The following is a 22,210-nucleotide window of genomic DNA, read 5'->3' as shown; positions in this document are numbered from 1 at the left end:
TATTATTTGATTTTCAATGTGCTTCTCTCTCCTTTCAAACCAAACCGGTCGAGGCAGATGGCCGCCCACTTTGAGCCTGGTTCTGTCTGAGGTTTCTTCCTGTTTAAAGGGAGTTTTTTCTTGCTACTGTTGCTAAGTGCTTGCTCATGTAAGAATGTTGGGTCTCTTTAAAATTAAAACCTGAAGAGTACGGTTTAGACCTGCTCTATGTGTAAAGTGCCTTAAGATAACTTTGTTGTGATTTGGAGCTATATAAATAAAGAGTGATTGATTAAATGTATCACCATGTCACTGATAGATTTATTAGCAGATTTGTTGGTCTTGTTTTGAGTCATAGTGACTACAATAAAGGCTTTTTTAACCTCAGCGCCTGGTGAGTGAATGTCCTGATAGCTAAGTGATGACAAATAGCACATAACTGCAGTGTCACTGATTCCAGCCTCTCTCCATTTGTCTCCTATTGGTCTCTTCAGTATTGACTGTCCAATACCAGGACAATCCTGATAGTCAGAAATAGATGATGTTTTTGTGCTACTACTGAGGAATGGTTATGAATACAGCATACATCTAACAGACACACTGTATGTTAGCAATGTCCAAAATTGATCGGGAAGACCAGTATCAGCACTGATCAAGTGAGTCACTGTTAAACTGATCATTATCAGCTACACACACACACACACAAGTGATTTCAATTGTGTTTATGTGAAGCAAAAAAGTGAAAAACATAAAGTGTCCAGTTGTATTACACATTAACCATCTGTTACACACACATCCTGTGTTGGGAGTTTTCTTCCTTTTAAGACAAACATAAATAGAACAGAGGTTACAGTTCTTATATTTTCAGTTCTATCCCCCAATCCCACACTAGGATCTTTAAAGGAATAGTTCAACATTTTGGGAAACACTTGCTTTCTTATTCTTATGTCATGTGTCTTAAGACTGGAAGCAGGAGGAAACAGCTGGTCTGGCTCTGATTCAAAAATACATCTAACAAACTATAAATCTCACTAATTACACCACAGTTATATCTTATTTGTTTCATTTACACAAATATGGAACTATTTCTTGATGAACAACTGTTTGTTCATTTGGCTGGCACCTCTGTGAAACATCTGCAGGGAGTCGCTGCACCTCGCTGTTGCTCGGCAATAATTTGTTTCAGCATAAAACTCCGACTAAAACCTAAAATGTTGAACTATTAATTTACAGTGAGTTCACTTCAAGTCGTTTCACTACAGTCCAAACAGAAAACTCTAAAAGAAAATGTTGTATGTTGCAGTTTGCTGGAGTTTTTACGTCTTTGCATTTGTGTTCCTGGACAATTGAGTCCTTTGGCTCTCATCTTGAGGTTAGCGGTCTTGCTCAGCAGCTCTTCAACAGTCTGCCTGGCTGCTGTTGACAGATCTGAGACTTGTTCACACCCGTCCGTCCTTTTTCGTCGTCCCCCGTTACTCGATGCCTTTCAGCGTGTGGTAGATGTGTTTCGGTAAAATCACGTACCCCTCGCCGAATGCCGCCGGCAGCTCGCGGACAGTCCTGGGCGCCTCGCAGGTCGCCTTCAGCCTCTTGAGCTGCCTCTCCTGCCGCCGACACTTCTGCTGAGTGGTCTTCAGCGTCTTCCTCAGTCGCTCCAGCTGCTCCTCCAGCTGCTCGATGCGCTTCTTCTGCCGCGCGGAGTCCTCCACCGTGTAATTGTGATCACAGGAGACAGACGCCGTGTCGCAACGGGTGTCGGGCAGGCAGCTCCTGCCGGGCTCGGACTCATCTTCCTCTTCCTCCACCGGGTCAGATGTCAAAGGCAGAGCGAGAGGGAAGTGGATCTCTGAGGGGAAGGCATCCTCCAAGGACTCCGCCTGTCAGGTACAAAATAATCTGATTAACTATGGGCATTTTCTGTATGATCATATATGTTTAAAACCAATTTGTTTTGCACTTGTCACTTTGATTATGTATGGAGAATAGAGGCTAATTCCAGTATAACTTTGCCTGCCGTTACCACAGGAGACAGTGGAGCGGCCTGCTTCTTCACCTTGATGCTGAGGTTGAAGGTGAACAGCGACGGCACAGCGTTCTCCTTCAGCACTCGGTTGTTGCACTCTATCTTGAAGCAGTCTTTGGTGAAGTGCTGCGAGCAGATGTTGCTGTACTTTGTCGGCTTGAAGTTGTTCCTCCTCATCGCCGCCACCCATTTACAACAAATGTCCGGACGTGCCAGGGGAAACCTGGAAAAATCAGATAAGAAATCAATATGAATACTGTTTTTTAGGAATCTTATATTTTTAGTAGTTAAGCCTCTTTAAATCATTCTGCGAGTGTACTGTTTTCGGGACGAGAGAAACATAATTTATTACTGTACTGAGTGTCATTGTTACTGATCTAATAACAGATCATTCTTTTAGGTTATTTTGGAAGTCAATTTCATATACAAGCGGTTAGCTGAAGCCTGGTTCTGTCAGAAATCCTCTCCCAGTAAACATCAAGTCCTCCACACAGAACTCCATAAAAAAACACTTTACTTCAGCAGCAGATTCACCTGTTATTGGAACTCTTGCTTTGCTCATCTTACAGGGAATTGAACGTCTCACAGACACTGAAAGAGTCAGCAGGCTGCTTTAGAAAACTGAAAACCAGCACTTTAACTGAACATGTATTGCTCTGTAACTTGTGTTATAAGTAGACTAGAGCCGGCTTCAACTAGTATAACATGGCCAGACCTGCAGGTTTCGACATGTTTACTCTGTTCCAGCAGGAGACTATGCTAACATGAGCTTGACAGCCAACAAGCCGTTGCTACATGAAGGAACTGTAACCGAACTCCGTTCACATTTCATGAACTTTAAGATCTATGTTGTTCTGGATAACCGAAACATGGTGTCGAATATAAAACAAGTGTTTACTTATAACGTACATGATGTCCGGGTAAATTCGGCATATTAAAAAAATCTGCAAAACTGTCATTAAATTAGGTTTTACTGACATCTAAACATGAATGTTCAGGTATCGCCACTGTAAGCGAGGCGCTAGTTAACTTGTTGATTTGGCGAAAGGAGGCGCAAACGAAGGGCAAACTCGATAAAAGACTGTCAGTTTATCACAGTATAATGACATTTGGTGACTTGTCTGTAACCCGAATTAACGAGTAAAATCTATAGATAATAAATGTGTAATTTCAAATTCGAACACCTACCTACTGCTTGACTATGAGCAAAACAGCTTTAAAAACGCTGCTCGGTAAACGCAGGCTGGTGAGTGACACCCTGCACGCTACAGTAAGGAACAACATAGTGCTTATCCATCACATTTGGGACAGCTAATGTTAGTTAGTCAACACGCAGTTTCAGAGAGCTTACTTGTGGAAGGAGATGTCTTTCTCTTTGTGGTAGCGGTTCTTACAGCCGTACGCTGAGCACGTCTGAACCATGGCTGCTGCTGCTTCTGCTGCTGCTGCCGCCCCGGTCAACACTCACTGACACACGCATTTACAGTCCACGGAGCTCCGCTACTGTTCCTCCATTTCCTCCACACAGGCTTCACTGCCACTAACAATGATGGCGGAGGAACGCTCCAGTCACATGACAAATCAGGACCAATCGGTTCTTCCTTTTCTTCTTTCTGTTTATTGGCAGATTGGAAAGCCGACTTCATGTGCATATTGCCACATACTGTGCCAGGGGATGTAGAGAATGAAATACAATGAAATGAAATAAAATAAAAACTATATCCTGTTAAACAGCCCGTTAATTATTAGTTAATCTATTACTCATCTCTATGTTTCCCACACCTTATCTCCATTTGTTCCTATTATCCCCTCCAAGTCCCATCCTTGCCCTGCCTGTCCCCACAGACAAGGGTGACCATAAAGGTTAAATATCATGTATTTTATATACTGTACTTGTGAATATTTTCACAGTTGGTCAGCTGTGTGGATGTGCAAACAATGATATTTAGTTTGTCACTGGAATACACATGTAAATAGCACAATATTTTTCATTTCAATGATTTTCGGGGGAAAATTCACTGTCAAAAAAAGAAAAACTTTATTAATAACAGAGGTGTTTACAACCAAGCAGGTTGGTCTGCAGAGCTTTTACAGCAACAAAAGATCATAAATACAATCAAAAACAAATAATACACGGCGCTGTATGTATGCGAGGATGACATGTGTGTATGTGTGTGTCATCATTACTGTATAACATACTGAGTCCAGTAATTAAAAGATGCAGAAGAGGCCACAAAGCTCTTAAATACTGTGTATGTTGAGTTTGTATACAACAAACTCTACATACAGAAACATTCCTTACAGTCCACTTTATCACAGGCTGATAAATGTGACTGTAAAACCTTTGAAAAATGAACTTCCAATTAGGGATTTTTTTCCCCCTATTCTGTACGACTGCACTTAAATGCACCGTTATAGAGGGAGGAAAGAAGGAAGCAAGGGAACAAGAAATGAAGGGAATATGAAAAAAGAGCAAATATCTGATTAGCATATAAATGCAGCACTGGCAATGTGAGAAAAAAGAACAATGTGAATCTTTATCATTTATATGTTAATATTTACTGACTGACCACATTTTATTAAATTCTTCTCATTGAGTGCAAAATATAAACTGTTAGTTTTATTTTGAAACTTCTGGCAAACCTTCCTGTAAGTTGGTAAAACATTTGACTGGAAAATATCTACAGAGACTCACATGAGTCTGTGAGACACAAATGTCTTCATGTTGGACACGTAAGAAAAATGTGTGTTTCTTTTAGTCCGACTCTTATTTTGAAATATCGTCAGTTTGGACATGTACATATTCACTACACTATTAATACTTTGGCATCAGATGTAAATAGTCACACGACAACTACTGCCGCTGAAAGTCCTCAGAAAATGCAGATAGTGAACATTTGAGCTCAGATTTTCTTTACAGCACACTGTTACCAAAGTCAAGAATGAATATCACTCACTAACTCACCTGTCTATCATACATCAAGTCAAAAACAAAACACTTTACTGCTGTTATTTTAACTCTCCATCGTGTTAATGAACTGTTTGTAAGACATGAACAAAAGGACACACACCTCAAATGTGTGCAGTTGTACATTTTCGGACAATTAACAGGAATAATCAGGGCCTGTGGTTCAATTCAACTTTTTGAAATGTGAGAAAATAATGAAAATGTCACAAGTGACGTCTTCAAATGTCTTTTTTTCAATGTTTGATCAACAGAAACTATAAATATTCAGTTTAAACTGATAGAAAAACAGAGCTGACAGATGAGGAAAGCAACAAATCCTCACAATGATGCACCTTCCATGAACATACGGATCTTTCTTTGCTTTTAAACTGTGACAAATATAAAGTTACATTACAAGAAAATGTACAAGTGGTTGACTTCAGTAAGTCTAAATGCTGAGGTGAGATCAGTGTGTGTATGTGTGTGTGTGTGTGTGTGTGTGTGATGTGTGATGTCAACACAGAAAAATAAAGTATGTCTGGTTTGCAGGACCAGAGTCCAAATGTAATCTCTTATTCAAACACAAAGTAAATGAAAGAGGGGGAAAAAGTGCTGTCAGCTGGGTATGTTTAATGTCTCTAAATACTACAGTACCCAGAAGCCTCAGCAGTCACTGTCCATCCAGAGCTGTGAGGTTCAAACGTGTCGTATTCAGAACGCTGGAACGAAACAAGAACTCCACGCTCCCTGTGATTGGCTGTTTCTTACAGCAGTGCTCTCTGGGACTCGTAGTCTGTTACAGTTTCATGTCTGACAGATTGAATGTATGAGTGTATGAAACATGAGGAGTCGCGTCCCTGCTGAGATCTAACACTTCTGTTTTAGTATCATCTGCTGATTCAGCGTGTAAGTTGGTGCTGATCAGCTGCAACACACCACATACAAAAAAGACACCATTAATCAAAGCATTAAAATTCATCCTTGTCCTTCAGAATAATAGCGTGACAAAAGAACCTGGCCTCAAGCTTTACTTGCTGGTTTTTCTGTGGATGCTTTCAAACAACTTTTTTTTTCTTTTCTTTTCTTTTTTTTTTTTTTTTTTTTTTTTTACATCTGAGCCAATTCAGGGAAGAAGACTGTGGTTGAAAGCTCAGGAAAAAGCCAGTAAATGGACCTTGAGTTAGGTTTAGTTGACACTAAAATTAGACATATACCTTTAACTGAATTTAAAGAGAAAGTGAAAATAGACCATCAAATAAAAACTTAAAAGCCATGTGAAATGATGCAGTGTGTTTACACGCACTGAAGAAACTTATGGTCGCCTTTCTGCTTAAACGTCATGTAAATGAAAGCCCTGTTTTCCACAATGGAGGCCCACACCACTTTCAATTTAAGATGCATAAGTTCAAAAAACCAACAAAAAACAATTAAAATAACAAAGTAAGGCTTGGGGCTGGAGAGAAACATGACTACTGACCGGCTGCATGTATACATGGATTTACATCAATTAGATTACAATAAATGGATGTAAATGCCTTTTCTAACTACCTGTATTACCTGCTTTCTCTGAGTATTAAGGTTACTTAAGTGCATGTAGACAAACTCAAAGGTCATATTTAATAGGGATGCATTTTTGGGCTGCAATCCACCCAGATTCATTAAGGTACAATACTAAAGCATCTCTTACTGAACCTTTTATCTCTCCTCACTGTTCTTCATTAGCAGCAGCTTCTCATTTCAATCCAACTGTCACTTTCTCTGGTTTAAAATGACATATGAGAAGAAGCTGCAGCTTATTACTGTTAATTCTGTAATGTAATAATCTTCAACACTGACATGACATTTGTCTGAAATCATCATCTGGGATTTGGTATTTTGGGTGATGGACTTGACACATCAGAAAGTCAGCAGGTACAGATACTGACGAACACTGATCCTCCAGGAGCCATATGTCCCTCTCTTAAAGCTGTGTCCCATTTCTGGCTCTCCTTCCTTGGCAGGATGCGTTGTAACGGGGCGGCGAGGCTCTCGAAATCCTCTGTGCATCTTTTATTGTTGCATGTCACCAGTGTCTGTTCCTATAGCAACAAGATATGACCTGCAACTCCAGCTCTTTTAGCGTTTTTTGTTTTCCACTTCAAGAGCTGCAGGTGGGAAAAAAACTGTATAAACTAAGAGAGTTTTTCAGATTAAAAGTATTTAGTTTTTCACATTCAAACTCCTCTGTTCTCTACTATTTCTCCTCCTCTGATTCCTCCTTCTCCTCATCATCTTTCTCCTCCCCATCCTCATCCTCCTCCTCATCATCTTTCTCCTCCCCATCCTCATCCTCCTCCTCTCTCCCTCCTTCCTCATCTCCTGCCGCCTCTTTCTTGTTGCCGTTTTTCTCTCTGTCTTTATCTTCATCTCCGCCTGCCAAATCCTCAGCATCTTTGGAATCTTCGTCATCGCCCGAATCCTGAAAATACAAACACATGTTAAACTTTATACTGATAGGTGTAAGTTAAACTCAATCATGACAGAACATTTTTAAAGTTGATTTGTCCTAAGCAGGTGTTTTTCAGTCTACTCTAAAGAGTGTGTGTATTGATTTACCTGCTTGAGGCGGATCCTCCTCCGGCTCGGGACCCGGGCCTTCATCCTCCGGGACAGCGCCAGCAGCTTGTTGTGTCTCTGCCTCCTCTTCGCCTTCTCCGCCTCCTCCCGCTGCTTCTCCTCTGCATGATCAGAGTCAGACTCGTCCTGTCGCTGCAGCCTGCTCCGCTTCCTGGGCTGTACTAACCTCTTCAACTTGCTCCTCTCCTCCTTGTCATCATCATCATCATCCTCCTCCCCGGTGCTGGAGGAGGAGGAGGTGTCATCACGTCCAAGAAACGAGCGCTTCCTCCTGGTCACCAACCGGCTGTCATCACTGGACGATGCTCCAGACTCGCTGTCCTCCTCCTGGGAGCTCCGGAAGTCGGACTGGGATCCCGAGGAGGAGGAGGAGGAGGAGGAGAAGGAGCCTTCGTCACTGTCGTCCAGGATAGAAGCGGGAAGGCCAATTTGTCGCTTTTTTGAGGCGTCCACTTTGGTTTTCCTCATCGAGGCGAACATCTTCCTTTTGTATAAGCTCTCCATGTTTGCTGCGCTTGAGTCCGGAGACCAGTGACATGAAACGGAACCGGTGTTACGCCTTAACTGGTGACCGTGTTTACTGGTTTTCCCTAAAAAAAAAAGACTTTCTAGTTTAAACCTTTCTTAAATACATACTCATGTGTTTTAGTATCTAAGTATCTCAGCATTTATGTAAGTTCGGGAGACTCATTCACCTCTCGTTACGTATCTTAAAATGTGAGAAAGTCACCAGTTAACACGGTCACCAGGTAAACCGTCACACCGGACAGTGCCACAAGCTAACCGTCTGCGCGTCACAACAACATCGGTGTGTTTCTGTGTTTAAAACGTTTCACAGCAGCTCAACTCACCTGACCAGAGACGCTGTTTGAGTGTGTTAACAGCAGGGGTCAGTTTGCATGTGTTACTGTAATATTTACTACCTAAATAACATAAATGACTGCGTTTTTATCTCACTGCTGCTAGCTGCGTGTTATTGTTGTGGCTCCTGCTTCTTCTTCTGTGGTTTAATAGCGGTTTGCACACAGCTTTAAAGGTGCTTTACCGCCACATTTGGAATGTGGCTCGGAACGGTTACTACAAGATACCATCACAATACGTTCTCCTATTAACCCTTTCATGCATGAATTATCAGTCAGGATTTTTCTCCTAATTTTTTTCATTCATCTTTAGGCATGAAAAAATATATATTTGAACTTCATTTTTTCTTTCACCAAATGATATACTATTACATTATTAATAACGTAAATCGACTGATCTATAACCAAAAAGTAAGTAAATTTAGCAGAGTATTTAGCAGCTAAAGACGCAGATACTTTTTCTAAGGAGTTGTCAGCAAATAGAAGTTCATGTTGTGTCTATCAGGTGGACACAAGCATGAAGCCAATGAGATGATAATGTTGCACTGTGTTTGCTGGCTGACTTGTTAGTCACAAAACTTTTTAAGGCTTTTTGGTAGAAACATGGCTGTAAGTCTTGGGTATTTCTGCCCCCTAAAGGCCAAAAAAAATCCATGAATGCAGCTTTAAGAAAGACACCTGCTATCAGATTGAACTTTCAGTGAGATTTTAATGTTGATATGAATTTACAACAGGTTTGCTAATTGTCACACTTTGTATCACATGATTAGATTATCATCATTACATTCTAATAATCTCCATCTGTAACTGAATCTGAACTCTGATGATCTCTGACCCTTCAGGTATGCTCTATTAGGTCCTCAATCAGGACTTCTGTGCCAGGAGCGTGCTCAGTTTGATCTTTCCGTCCATGGAGGCAGTCAGACAGGTCCCGCAGTCCACTGCCGAGCACCAATCAACTGTCACCACTGGTGCTTTGTGCCCGCCCAGCGACAGCACGTTCTCCAGAGCCGGCTCCCCATTAGTCAGCTGGAAGATGGGGAAATATGAAACATCAATTAGATTAAAATAGTGTGGGCTAAACTAAACTAAAAATCAAAAACAACAAGAAACAAACCAAAAGCACACACAAAATCAATACATAAAATAATATACGCAACTTAAATACAAATTTTAAAGGGCATTTAGATGATGAAGGTGAAGATGAAGGTATATTTACTCTGTATATGAGTCCTCCAGAGCTGGAACAGGTCAGGATGTGTTGTCCTTCAGAGTCGAAGGCAAAGAGTCGACCTCGAGGAACCTGAACCTGAAGAAAACATTCACAAACTTGGGCCTCAGTGTGTCATTACATTCAGTTTGTGTCATCTGTTACATTCTTTACTCATTTAACATGTGAGGTACACCACTGTTTCCATGGTAACACTGCGTACCTGTCTGTATCCACTGTACCCTGACAGGACGAAAGGTCCAGTGGCGTCCTGAGGTAAAGCCTGCTCAGACTGCTTCACCCCACACCGGTGGATGTTCCACTGGATAAACTACACACACACACGCACGCGATTTTTTAGGATCTGTAGATATTCTCTCACAATAATGAGTTTTCCACAAAATAACCACACACATACACACCTTTCCATCTTCTCCAATGCTGAATACAGTGTTTTCATCATAGCTGAACTCCACACTGTAAACTTCTCCATCATGAGCTCTCCAGCTCATAACGCTCTCATAGCGCTGCATATCTGCAGCAGAGACAGACAGTGTTCACTTATTAATATTTAATATGTTACAGAAGGTGCCCCAGAATCATTTACACTAGTTGAATATGTTTACACACATAATATTCAATCTTCATGACTTCACACACAATACACTGTAAGAAAGTTTGTTGTTGGATTTATCTGAGAGCATTTCAGTAAATGAGGGCTAACAGACAGCAGCTCATGTTAACACTCATTTTGCAAAAAATGTCTCATAACCATGAATATATCCTCTGTGTTACACTACGGGAATAGAAATGTAATTGATAAATTATCCACACACAATAAACAGTGCATCACTTCTGAGTGCTGCGACTGACACAAATCTGTTCTGCTTAGATTGACCAAATAATGTTGTTCAGCTGGTAAGTTTATAGGATGCTGCGAGGTCATATTTATTGGGATCTACATGAGCCTTGTGTTTACATCATTATTTACTGTAGATTTGTGGTGAGTCGTGAAAAAGAGGGAAAACTTGAGCCTTCATTATGGGGCAAAATATTGTTGGAGGGGCCAGATTTGGTCCCTTGCCCGCTATTTGCCTACCAGTGTTCCATATTGTAAGAGACTCAACTGCAAATAGTCAACTAATGTATCAATGATAAAAAAATAAATAAATAAATCATTAATTGCATCCCTGATAAACCCTGACTTTAATAAACACTGACCGAACAGTCTGATAACTCCGTCAGCAGCTCCGGTCACCAGCAGGTTTCCGTTGTGGTTGAAGGCTGTGCAGTTTATGGCTACTGGTTCAGGTTCTAAAGAGAACTGGAGCTGAGAGACAGACAGAAAAAATACATGTTAAAACTAATGCCACACATGCCAACTCTAACACTACAAGCGTGAACAGGTTACGATTACATTACACGTTCAAATTAGCGATAGCGTGTAATGCTTATGTCAGCGTGCTAACGGTTTAGTGTTTAACGTTGGCATGACTCAGCTGTACGTAGAGCTTAATGTTAATGTACTAAATGTTCACATATTAATGAAAGCAATAAGCATTTTTATTTTACCTAACATGCTAGTTGCGATGACGTTCTTATCTCAAACTTTAATAATATTTCACGTTCTGTTCTAATAATACCTAAATTGTTGTTCCAAGTTTGTGTTGATGCTGGCAGTGCTTGATAGCTAAATAACTATTAGTGGACTAACTGGTTAATTACCTGTTGTTTGACAGTTTTGGTGTCCCACAGCAGCAGTTGTCCAGACACTGGTACAGGAAGTCGAGGAGAAGATTCGGTACTTCCTGTCTGACTCAGAGCTGCAGCCGAACACACAAATGACGACCCGCTGGGACTGCAAGCTAAAGACAAGATACTGAGAAACAGAGGAGGGTTTTTATTATTATCAGAATTCATACTTCAACAATAAATATTCTTCATTGATGTCAAACTCAAGTGTGCAGTCTTTACTGCGGGTCCAGTTTTTTCTATTTTGTCTTTTTCAAGATAAACGCTGCGTTCCATTTACCTCGGAAGTTGGAAGTCCCGAGTTTGAATCGTTTCAGTTTAGAAGTCAGAAAACCCGGTTCTAACCAGGTCAGCCATTGATAGCAATACCAGTTGATAAAAACACATTTCGCTGTATTTTGCACATACAAACAGTGTAGCAACATGTCCACAGATAGAAGTTGGACAGTGCTGTGTGTACAACTGATGGAAAGAGACACAAATAAGACAAAACTGCTAATAAACAGGATATTACTACAACTTCCACACCGTTGATGTGCAGGGCTACCATCTTGGATTGTGAGGTTGGGGCTGGTGACTTTCGTCCAACCCTTTAAAGTCGTGAAATCCGACTTCAGGGGTCATTCCAGTGAAATGTCTGACTGGGAACTTGGAAATTCTGACTTATGAGTAAAATTGGAACGCACAGATAGTTCCAGCATGTAACTAAACCTAAAGCCACAAATTGTTGGTTTTAGCCATGCTAGCAGCTTTGGTGCTAAAAGAATTGTCTTAGCATCCATAGGTAGGACTGCCATGAACTTTGGTTCAGATATCCATATTGCACAGAGGATAAATCCTAATGGTGACCCAAGGAGTTTTCCTCTGTTGCCACCAGCAGGCAGACCTTTGTGGTTTTGTATCGAATTGTCTTGACAACTACAGACATTCATGCTCCCCACAGGATGAATTGTATTAACTTCTATGATCCTTATCTTTTCCAAAACTTGTCCAAATGTTAGTTAATGACCAAATTTTGTTAGCATGCTAACAAGATAAATTAAAATGGTTAACAAGGTAAACATTATGTCTGCTTAAAATCAGCATTAGCACAAAAAAATCCCTGTGCTTAACTACAACCTCATAGAGCCACTAGCATGGCTTTAGACTCTGGTTACATCAGTAACATCTGTTTGTGTACAGATTAAATTCATTATTGAATAAAAGTTTTCATTAGTGAGCCTTCTTGGTGTTGGTATAAGATAGTTTTGTAGTTCTACACACAGTACTATTACTTAATACAGTACATCAGACAGACAGCCAGGTTTACCGTGGGTGAGTTTCGTCGATATTCATCTCGTAAAGATTCTTCTTGGCGTCTGTATCATACAGCCGCACTGTGCCAACGCCGCTGCCTAGTAACAACTGACCACACATATACACACACACAGTCACATACAGTCATTTTTGTACTTTATTCAACTTTACCAACCGCTACATGGTGTTATTGGCAATCCTAACCCTAAACCAAAACCCAGTATTAACCCTAAGTCCCCATATAAATGTGTGAAAAATGTGTATCCCCATGATGTAATAGAACATACAGGTAACACATGCGTCAAATATCCAAGATTTATTAGAATCAATGTCTATAGAACCACTGTTGACCTTTAGTGTTTATAACCTATGCCATGCTTATATTTTGTGTTACTTTATCTTACTTTATAATTGTAAGCTGGATTAAAGCTGTTAATGTGTCTTTACTAAGTTCATTTGCAGTCTATGTCTCTTGTTCATACCAGTCTGTCAGGTTTGGTGGCCCACTCCAGAGACAGCAGAGAAGACTTTGACATGATGGTGGCCTTGGTCTGCATGATGGGGTTGAACGACCACACCTATGGAGGGGGACAGGAGGAAGTCTTTCTCATGTGATTCGAATAATTATAAATCGTAATTAGAATATGCATGGTTTTATTTCTATGTTTGTATGACCCCTAAAAGATAAGTAATGGAGATTCACCTTAATAACTCCGTCTACATCCAAACTGGCAACCCGGCGGCCAGAGCAGTCAACCCTAGAGGAGAAAAATGAATGCTTTAAGTTTTGCTTTTATATTTGAAGTGACATCAAAAGCTAAGTGAAGTCCACCTCCTTAGATGCTATTCAATCAGGCTCATCAAAGTAAATGTGTGAGGTATTTTAGTACCTAATCCAGATTGAACTGTTTAAAAGAACTGGTTTAATGCAGACCTGCAGTGCATGATTGAGGAATGGTGTTCTCCATATTCCTCCTGGCTGAGTTTAATGAAAGGCTGTTCCACAGACAGACCTCCTCCCTCTGCTCCTCCTCTTCCACTCCTGCTATTTAGGGAGGAGTCAGGTGCTTCACTGGAGGTCTCCACAGGAGGTTCCATCTCCCCTGCCTCCCCCTTCTTCTCTAGTATCTGAAGACAACACAAGAAAGGACACAATCAGTTTAGATGGAATCAGTGTCCAGTCCTAGTAGCAATAACAACAGCCAATGTCCAAACATAATTCATTTCATTTGAATAGAATAGTTGCTCTACGCAGTAAAGTAACTGATTATAATTTCCCATAATTTCATCCAGAACCACCTGTCAGGTACCTGTGATGGTGGTTTGGAGAAAAGCTCCTTCCTCTCTTTTTCATGGTCCTGGACTCTCCTGTGTCTGGGATGTGACTGCTGGTTTGTCTGCTGGTTTGTTGATTGCTGGGAATGGGAACTTGAAGGTTCACTGGTTAATGGCTGGCTGGAAACTGGCTTCACCTCCTTAGGTTGGACTGCCTCTTTTGACTTTGCAGTCTAGAAAGACAGATTAATATTAGATGCTAATGATAATCAGAAATCTGACAGACAATCACTTGGTTCCAGACTGTTGAATCTTAACCCATGTCTCAGATTATTTTTCAGCAATTCACTGATGGTTGTTTCCCTGGGTGGAGGAAAAAATAACCATTCTGACCTTTTTAGTTGAGATTAAGAAAGAATATGTCTTCTTTAATTGTCAAAGACAGCAAACTAGCAATGGAAAGATCACAAAATGATGGCCACTGTGGATGAGATGGACTCGGATGACTAGGTTCTTGTAAATGTACTTATATCAATCTGGCTTGAATCCCCTGCCACACTCTCACCTGATTGATTGGTGGATCCTTTCTGCCCACTGCTAACTGGTTTGGCGAAGACCCAGCAGTGACCTGAGGCGTTTTCCCTGGAGTGCGTCGGCCTTGTGGTAGGAATGTAGAGAAGAAGTTTCTGGAAGGAGTGGTTGAGGTACTGATAGCACGCTGGCTTGACACCAAATCCCTAATATGGCAGAGGGAGAGTGAGGACCTTTAACAACAAAACCACTGAATGAGTACAAAATGAATCCGACCTGAAATGAAGTCAAGATTAAAGAGCATGTAGATACTGTCTGGTACGAGGTCATTAATCAATCAATCAATCTTTATTTATATAGCACCAAATCACAAAAAACGTCATCTCTAAGCACAAGGCACATTAACTCTTCCCCTCACTTTGGAGTTGCCCTCCGCTTGACCCCCCAAAAACGGAAAGCTACAAATCAACATGGTAAAATAACTCCACTATGGAACAAGACATTCATGAATCCCAATCTTCTACAGCAGCAGGTAGGAGCCAGCAGTAAAAAAGATGTCATGAGGTATAAGGTCCAATATCCGTCATTATTTGTCCATGTTTTATCATTTCCTAGTTTTAAGCTACAGAACAGTTGTTGGGCATCCTTGTGAATCATGCAAACCAGGACGAGCTAGAAGCTAATAGCCAGTACACCAGCCAACCACTACATAATAGCCAATACACTAGCCAACCAGGAACACGTGCTTATCACTTGTCACAATAGCTGTCCCACTCGCTAGATTGCTAACTGTCAATTAACAAGTCAGGTACCTTTTAATCGAGGTACCATTGCTTCCTGTCTCATTGGTCTTTTGTGGTGTTCAAAATATCTTTACTTCTACTTGATGAATTGACCGTACAATCGTTCGTTTGATTGGTTGACACCGCATACCGAAAAATAACTGGAAGTTGGGCGGAAAATTCTACATCCAACTACACTGTTGCCAAATTTGGTGATTTCCTGCCCAATTGCTTCCTAAGTAGATGACATTTACCCCTGAAGACAGACAAAATGTACATGGATCCTTACAGTACTGTGGTGATAATTGTAAAGTGAAAGCAGTTGCTAAGTGGCCACCAAGATACCTTTTTAAACGTTTAAAAAATCGTGAGCCTAGCTACTGTCCACCAGCAGATGGCTCCCTGCTACACTGTAGCGCGAATGCTCACGGCCAAAAATAGAGACCTAGGGCTGTAGCCTCACCTAGTGGAAAAGTCACACCACGCCACTGGTAGACATTCATGTTCCCCAGAGGATGAATTTGAATACTTTTGGTATTCTGTTTTTTTTTTTTTTCTCTAGCTCCACCAGAAAGTTGCACAAGCAAAAAACTATTTTTGGACCTCAACTTTTATCTGTTTTATTTTCAGTGATCATTATAACCTCACAGAGACCCTTAGAGCTGAGTGACAGTCAAATGTGTATTTGCTCAGTAGCAGGAGTTTTTAAGTTTCATTTAATTGCACCACACATGCTATTGTTTCTTGTTGTATGAAATTTGAGCTGTTAGACTGTGATACAGTATGGTATAAACCATTTTACGTTTAATATTGTGGACTAGACTGGAATATAAACAATCTCAAATCAATATTATGAGCTGGTAGCCCCTCCTTCATCCTATCCTGTCTTATACATTCTGCCATGCTTGAGAATTTATACTTAAGTCCCAACAGGATCGGAAAGTAAACTAACAATGTCTACCCCCTATCAGGGTTTGAATCCCATTAAACACTTGTTGTGGAGGTCAGCTCACTCGAGGTCAAAGTTAAATTAAATTCAAATTTTGCCACACAACCTGACTGGAATCCCCCTCTGGGAAATCCATCGCTAGGATTCACGCAGCTGCTGTCTCCCTCGGAAATAATGGCCTTGCATTGCGAAATGTAATTTTTTTTAACTTGACTGTAATATCGGTCTATGGTAAATGATATTAGCAAGTCTGTCTAGTCCTGGTTTTACCATAGAAGTAATATGTCCATAGAAGAAATGGTCATACATACCCTTTCTTTCAGGTTTAAAACAGACATCACTTAACAGGATCTAACTAGTAGAAAATGTGGAAGCCAGATTTTAAACTGAAACCAGGTACTTTGATTTTCACGTCTACTATACTATACTACCAGTTTGTTTTAGGATTGATTGTAAGATTTTACTGATCACTTTTATAGTATAATGGCCTCTGTCAGCCAATGAAAACCCTTAGTGAATTTAAAAAAAAAAAATGGATCGTACTGACAACAAACAACAATTCATCAGGTGAATTGTTTATTTGGCAACATGAACCGCATCACAGCACACAATATAAAACAACATAAATATATCATTAACAATAAGTTAGTGTTGGTTAAAAACTTTTTTAAAAAGGTATATCTTATATGAAGACACACAAAATAACTTAATAATAATAGGTTTTGTTTGCTTTAAAGTGCCTGAAAATTATTTTTAAAGCTAGTGTGGGATGAAGATATATATAAAGTTTCTCTATGACAGCCTGTTACAACAAACAAAACAAAACAAAAAAAACATCCTCTCATTCCTCCCTCCTCTTCTCTTCATGTTTTCCTCTCGTGATACTATTATTATACGGAAGATTATTAACGCCAAAACCTTAAGAAATTAAATTCATTTTCCAAATTCTGAGGATTTAAATACAATTTTAGTTTAAAACATCTGACTTCTCTAGCATCACTGAATCAATTTTTTTCCTAAGAACTTTTTTCTTTTCTTTTTTTTCTTTTTTTTTTTTTACAGAACATTAGCAAAATAACTTAAACACGCCTCATTCACCAAGACGTTTTTTAGCCATGTTGTGTTCTCAAAATTCAGATAACAGACGGTCTATTCTATACAGTCCACACATTAACCTTCATAATGAAACTGAGAACTTTAACATTAAAATACCAGTAAAACAAAGGCAGTGAGGGTAAAACCAAACAAGCTAGCATGCCAAAATGCTGACATCAGTAATACTTCAGAGAGATTCTGCTACATTTAAGTGCTTAAAATTAAATAAAACCAGAGCTGAGTTTATACTTGATAATATCGTACCTCTGCTTTGCACATTTTGTATTTAGAAGAAGCAAAATAAAACTTTCATTTCATTTAAAACAGGGCAGCCATCTTGGATGTACCACAGGAGGACAAACCCCAACCACGAGCCAGAAAGATCAGCTATGTTAGAAATGTATCGATGTATAACTTTGGCATTATGTTGCTGACTGTCTGTCTTTTACATCAAGAGTCAACACATACAACATTGAAAGAAACTGACAGAATGGCAGCCGTCTTTGTAATAATCAGTCATCAGTAAAGACAGTGATGTTAGTGTCTCACAACTCAGTGTCTCCCAGTCGGTCCATGTTCTGGACGTACACCGGCAGCTTGTGGTGGTTCACCTCATCTACGTCTCTCTGGTCCCGACACTCTGTCTGTAGAGCGAACACCTGAATAAGAGAGATGGATGGAAAGATCAGATACATTGGCACTAGTAAACTTCAGCATGGGACAGCTGAGACAGAAATGAATAAACCTCAGGACGAGACATTTTAAAACATTCAAGTTTAAACGTAACGTTAGACATTTTTAATTTACACCTGATAATGAGGCTGGATGGGTCTATTTTAATCTCATTGTATATATTTCACATGCTAAAAATATTAACTCATTATTATTATTTTTAAGTTAATGATGGAACATATACACTAAATTATGGAACTATTTTAACCATATGATGAGTTATTTTTTAATACAAGTAATGAAACAAAATTGACCAAATAATGGGAATGTTTTAAACTAAATTAGGGGGGAAATAAATGATATCACTTTTTAACTACATGGTTGGATTCTTTAAATACTTGATAGCAGGACCTTTGAATCAAATAACGGAACTTCTTAAAAATATATAGGGAACTTTTTTTATCTAACTGATGGAACTTGAAATGATAGAGCTTTTGAACCATATGCTGAGACTTTTTTTTAAACTAACGGTTGGATTTTAAAAATGTTGGGGTTTTTTTTTTGCACTACTTAACTTCTTTTAAATTGTTGCTTTTTACCTGATTTTCTATATTGTATTTAATCTATTTTTAGCTACTTTTATTACCGTTTTTATGTTCCATCTTATATTACATGAATGTTTCTTTTTCTTTCCTCTTTCTTTTTAAACATTGTGTTATGCTCTTTCTTCTTTTAATGTGAAGCACTTAGTGTATGTCATTTATTTTTTTGTAAAGCACTTTGAGCTGCATGTATTGTATGAAAGGTGCTATACTAATAAAGTTATTTTAATTATTCTATATATACAAATGAAGGGACTTTTTAAACTAGATATCATTATTTTGTATCTGTTGGGTCATTTAAACCAAATAATGGGACTTTTTAACAAAATGAGTTTTGTTTTTTTAAACCAAATGAAGCAACAGTTACATTAACATACAGAGCATCAACTGACCTTTAAAAAGTTATCTTTATATATTTAAATATTTAAATATCTAAATGTCATGATGATGTACATAAAAACACAATTTGAATAATAATAATAGCGCTATTTAAATGTCAGTAAACCTACAAGTACTTGGAATTATGTAACTTTATGAACCTTTTAAAGCAACTGCTTGAATTACAAGAAGCTTTTTTTGTGTTGAACATTCTAAGAAAACAAAGGAAACACTGTTGGAAGTTTATTTTACTCACCATCTGGCGGAATTGTTCGTTCTCTTCTGCCAGGCTGGTTGTCTTCTGGACTTCAGCATCAAAACTCAGCAAGACTGGCTGGGGTGAAAACCAGTTAAGGACTGGAAACCAGCAAGTTTAAGTGAGACAGACACAGTGGATCAGCGTAATGCCCTCTAATGGTTCTCCCAAACATGACGATGGAGGGTTGTCTTCATTGTTAAATCTAATCAAGTTACACTTTAGTTACACATTAAACAGCATACAGGGTTAAATTGTGAATTTAAATGTTCACAGCTGAAGGATATGCATACACTGGAAGAGGACAGACAGGAAGTTGTGCAGTGAAACCAGGAAGGTGTCGGACCACTGGCGGGAGAAATAAGGAGAAAAGGCGGGGTTCTGCTCGGGTGCGTGGATAAACGGCAGGATGAACCAATCTCGCCACTCAGCCTGACCCTGCAGCTCCTGCGCCTGCTTCTGGAAAAACTCGTGAGTCTTCTCCACGTTGCCTTTCTGTGATAGAGGAAAAGATGGAGGGGTTGATGTTCCAACAGACAGTCAGAAACCTACAGTAAAATGTGTTTGATTTCCTTAAAGGATGTTACCTGGATGGTGTTGATGACGTAGTATCTGTAGAGGCTGGTTCTCAGTTTGTTGACGGTGGATCGGTAAACATCTTCCAGCCTGCAGAACAGACGTCTGTCCAGGTAAAGCCAGTAATCCTTCAGACCACACAGGTCGAAGATCTGGATGAAATGCTGCAGCTGGTCGATGATCTTATCCACCTGCAGAGGGAACAAGTTTTAAATGAAAGATCAACTAAAATATACTCACTTTTGAACATCATCTGTCTACAAAACATCTCTTTCTTGCTGAAGGAACATCACTGTTAAAAATACATCCAACAGTCAGTCATACCCTGAAGCCTTTCTCCTTGTCGGTTTTGATCTCGTGGTCCAGGTTTTTCAGAGTGCCGGTGAAGCCTCGGTAGATGAGATACTCTCTCACATGCTCATCTGTCCTCTCCACTGCAGACCCCATGGTGACCTCTAACCCTGTAATACAATACAGTGTATGTGTCTTATACAGTCATCTAATATGGGTTTCCTATTCACTGACAACAAATCTGAAGCCTTACTCTTCCTTGTTTCATACAGACATAAAGACATAGACAAATGTCTTGAAACAAGCTTATTTTTGTTGGAAAAAGATATTATATTCTAAATATACTGGCAGATTTGTTCTCTTGTTTTATCCCTCGATTATGGAAACAAATGACTTAAGATAATAAGATGGATAATTGTTATAGTGTAGATACTGGAAAAACTGGAATAAAACAAAACCTTTCACACTTAAAAGGCATTGGAAGGGAAATATTTGTGATGGATAAATTACTTTTGAAGTCACTTTTGAAGAAATAGATCTCCTTCACTGTAAATATGACAAAGAAGGACTTTTATTGTGTAAAATACCTTGCATATTTGTTGTAACAAATAGAAATATACTGTATGTAAACCATTATCACCGCTATTACATAACAAATCAAGATGCTATACATGTTAATTCATCATATTCCCATTGATCATAAGTCAAAATGTGACTAAACGTCACTAAAACCATGAACAACAGTCACTAACAGAATACCTAAATATCACCACGTTATCGATATCGCGGTTTTAATATCATAATAACATCGCTTTAGTCTCACTAAGAATCTTAAAGCTAGCTTCATCTACAGTCTGGTCAATTATCGATGTGCTGCTAAACTGTTGAAACTTTGAGGTGAAGTTTGGTTATTTCCACTCAGTTTAATATCCAAACACACATTAAGTTTGACCCTAAAGTACAAATTCAGCAGTTTCTTATGTCTAAATGTAACGGTTTGTGTTGACTCATCAGTATATTTGATGGGTAACAAAGTGAACTCTGAAGCCAAACTAAAAGATAAATAACATCAAACTAAACATAGTCGTAAGGAAACAGTCTGTTTAAACAACAGTAACGTCGCGCTTCATAATAAGGAACATTTTAACTCTTTGTTTAACATTTAAAGTATCACAGAAGCTAATATAGCAGCTATCCGCGACATTTTACACACTACTTTACTATTTAGTCACATTAACATGACGTTTGTTGTATTATATGTATGCCGAGTTGTCCCATGCAACGTCCTTGTTCAATATAATATAATAATAATGTAATATATATCACATTTACGCACCTGTGTGTAGAATAAAAACAGTCTGCAGGATTTTCAGTGCAGTTTGGTGTCCTCGTGCACGTGCCCCGGAAACAAACCTTCTTCACCACGCGCACACACACTAAAGTATTAGAGGAGTGAATAACGTGTGCAGAACAAAGCTGCTCCTCTCTTACATTATGAGGATGAAATACATCATATAATGTTCACAACAACAGAGGAAACTCTCTTCCTTGTTGTCTTTTCCTCATGACAGTCATGTGACAATTTCACGTGACGTAGACAGCTGGTGGTGGACACGGAGCGCCCTCTGGTGTTCAACACGTCCTACTACATCTAGAAGTAAAGAGCCCCAAATCAAAACCATTACTTCTATACAGGGTTATTATTTATTATAAACTAATATTTATATTATGGTTAACTAAAACTAAGCCTCAAACTAAAACTAGCAGTAAAAAAATAATTTAGTTTAGTTTAGTAAAAACGAAAACTAAATAAAAACTACAATCAACAATGTAAAACTAACCAAAACTAAACTGAATAGCAGATAAAATCAGCTTAGTTTTAGTTTGCTTTTCATTTTCTCCATTTTGACTGTATTGTATTCAGTGTGACTAACGGGCTAGTACCAGTAGGGAGAACACAAACACAGATAATTTGACCTCAGTGTCAGCATTATTTCATCCTTTACAGCTTCTACTAATCAAGACTTTCCTCCTAATCCCTGAAACAATAAAACTAAAACTAAATAAAGACTAAACTAAAACTACTTCATCAGTTGTTAAACTAACTAAAACTAAACTGA

General features: G+C 39.1%; 3 protein-coding genes across 4 annotated transcripts; all 3 read right to left on the bottom strand.

The window, feature by feature from the left end:
• Nucleotides 1-692: 692 nt before the first annotated feature.
• On the bottom strand, nt 693-3,536 carry thap1 (THAP domain containing, apoptosis associated protein 1). Its single transcript, XM_062434754.1, has 3 exons — nt 3,354-3,536; nt 2,033-2,225; nt 693-1,856 (listed from the first exon to the last, which is right to left on the bottom strand). The coding sequence occupies exons 1-3, from the start codon at nt 3,422-3,424 to the stop codon at nt 1,452-1,454; spliced, it is 669 nt and encodes a 222-aa protein (XP_062290738.1). The 5' UTR covers nt 3,425-3,536; the 3' UTR covers nt 693-1,451.
• Nucleotides 3,537-4,016: 480 nt separating this feature from the next.
• Nucleotides 4,017-8,548, bottom strand: ccdc82 (coiled-coil domain containing 82). 2 transcript variants are annotated; one of them, XR_009927129.1, is made up of 3 exons: nt 7,545-8,548; nt 6,014-7,407; nt 4,017-5,974 (listed from the first exon to the last, which is right to left on the bottom strand). XR_009927129.1 is itself a non-coding variant. In XM_062433980.1 (2 exons), exons 1-2 carry the CDS (start codon nt 8,067-8,069, stop codon nt 7,183-7,185), a joined length of 750 nt encoding a protein of 249 aa, XP_062289964.1. In that variant the 5' UTR covers nt 8,070-8,548; the 3' UTR covers nt 4,017-7,182. The 2 variants fall into 2 exon arrangements, 1 of the variants encoding a protein (XP_062289964.1); XM_062433980.1 differs by having other exon boundaries at nt 4,017-7,407.
• A 575-nt stretch (nt 8,549-9,123) lies between these two features.
• wdr91 (WD repeat domain 91) lies at nt 9,124-21,646 on the bottom strand. Its single transcript, XM_062433972.1, has 18 exons — nt 21,427-21,646; nt 20,124-20,260; nt 19,811-19,990; nt 19,512-19,718; nt 19,224-19,307; nt 17,865-17,974; nt 14,524-14,695; nt 13,994-14,191; nt 13,618-13,811; nt 13,387-13,441; nt 13,166-13,261; nt 12,697-12,791; nt 11,361-11,514; nt 10,857-10,965; nt 10,058-10,170; nt 9,859-9,966; nt 9,645-9,734; nt 9,124-9,454 (listed from the first exon to the last, which is right to left on the bottom strand). The coding sequence occupies exons 2-18, from the start codon at nt 20,244-20,246 to the stop codon at nt 9,290-9,292; spliced, it is 2,253 nt and encodes a 750-aa protein (XP_062289956.1). The 5' UTR covers nt 20,247-20,260; nt 21,427-21,646; the 3' UTR covers nt 9,124-9,289.
• Between the last annotated feature and the right edge of the window lie 564 nt (nt 21,647-22,210).

The sequence above is a fragment of the Scomber scombrus genome, chromosome 15 (genome assembly GCF_963691925.1).
Source record: "Scomber scombrus chromosome 15, fScoSco1.1, whole genome shotgun sequence".
In the NCBI taxonomy this organism is placed as follows: domain Eukaryota; kingdom Metazoa; phylum Chordata; class Actinopteri; order Scombriformes; family Scombridae; genus Scomber; species Scomber scombrus.
The sequence above is the reverse complement of the archived record's forward strand: the minus strand, read 5'-3'. Positions and strand labels throughout refer to the sequence as shown.

What these genes read in the sequence shown, in the direction of transcription:
- thap1 (XM_062434754.1), bottom strand. Translation starts at nt 3,424, where the DNA reads ATGGTTCAGACGTGCTCAGCGTACGGCTGTAAGAACCGCTACCACAAA. An exon ending in AAAGACATCTCCTTCCACAA is followed by an intron (nt 2,226 to 3,353) that starts GTAAGCTCTCTG and finishes TGATTTTTCCAG; the next exon opens with GTTTCCCCTGGCACGTCCGG. An exon ending in CCTTCAACCTCAGCATCAAG is followed by an intron (nt 1,857 to 2,032) that starts GTGAAGAAGCAG and finishes TGTACCTGACAG; the next exon opens with GCGGAGTCCTTGGAGGATGC.
- ccdc82 (XM_062433980.1), bottom strand. Translation starts at nt 8,069, where the DNA reads ATGGAGAGCTTATACAAAAGGAAGATGTTCGCCTCGATGAGGAAAACC. An exon ending in GGAGGATCCGCCTCAAGCAG is followed by an intron (nt 7,408 to 7,544) that starts GTAAATCAATAC and finishes TTGTATTTTCAG; the next exon opens with GATTCGGGCGATGACGAAGA.
- wdr91 (XM_062433972.1), bottom strand. Translation starts at nt 20,246, where the DNA reads ATGGGGTCTGCAGTGGAGAGGACAGATGAGCATGTGAGAGAGTATCTC. An exon ending in ACAAGGAGAAAGGCTTCAGG is followed by an intron (nt 19,991 to 20,123) that starts GTATGACTGACT and finishes TTCCCTCTGCAG; the next exon opens with GTGGATAAGATCATCGACCA. An exon ending in CCAAAACTGTCAAACAACAG is followed by an intron (nt 10,966 to 11,360) that starts GTAATTAACCAG and finishes TCTGTCTCTCAG; the next exon opens with CTCCAGTTCTCTTTAGAACC.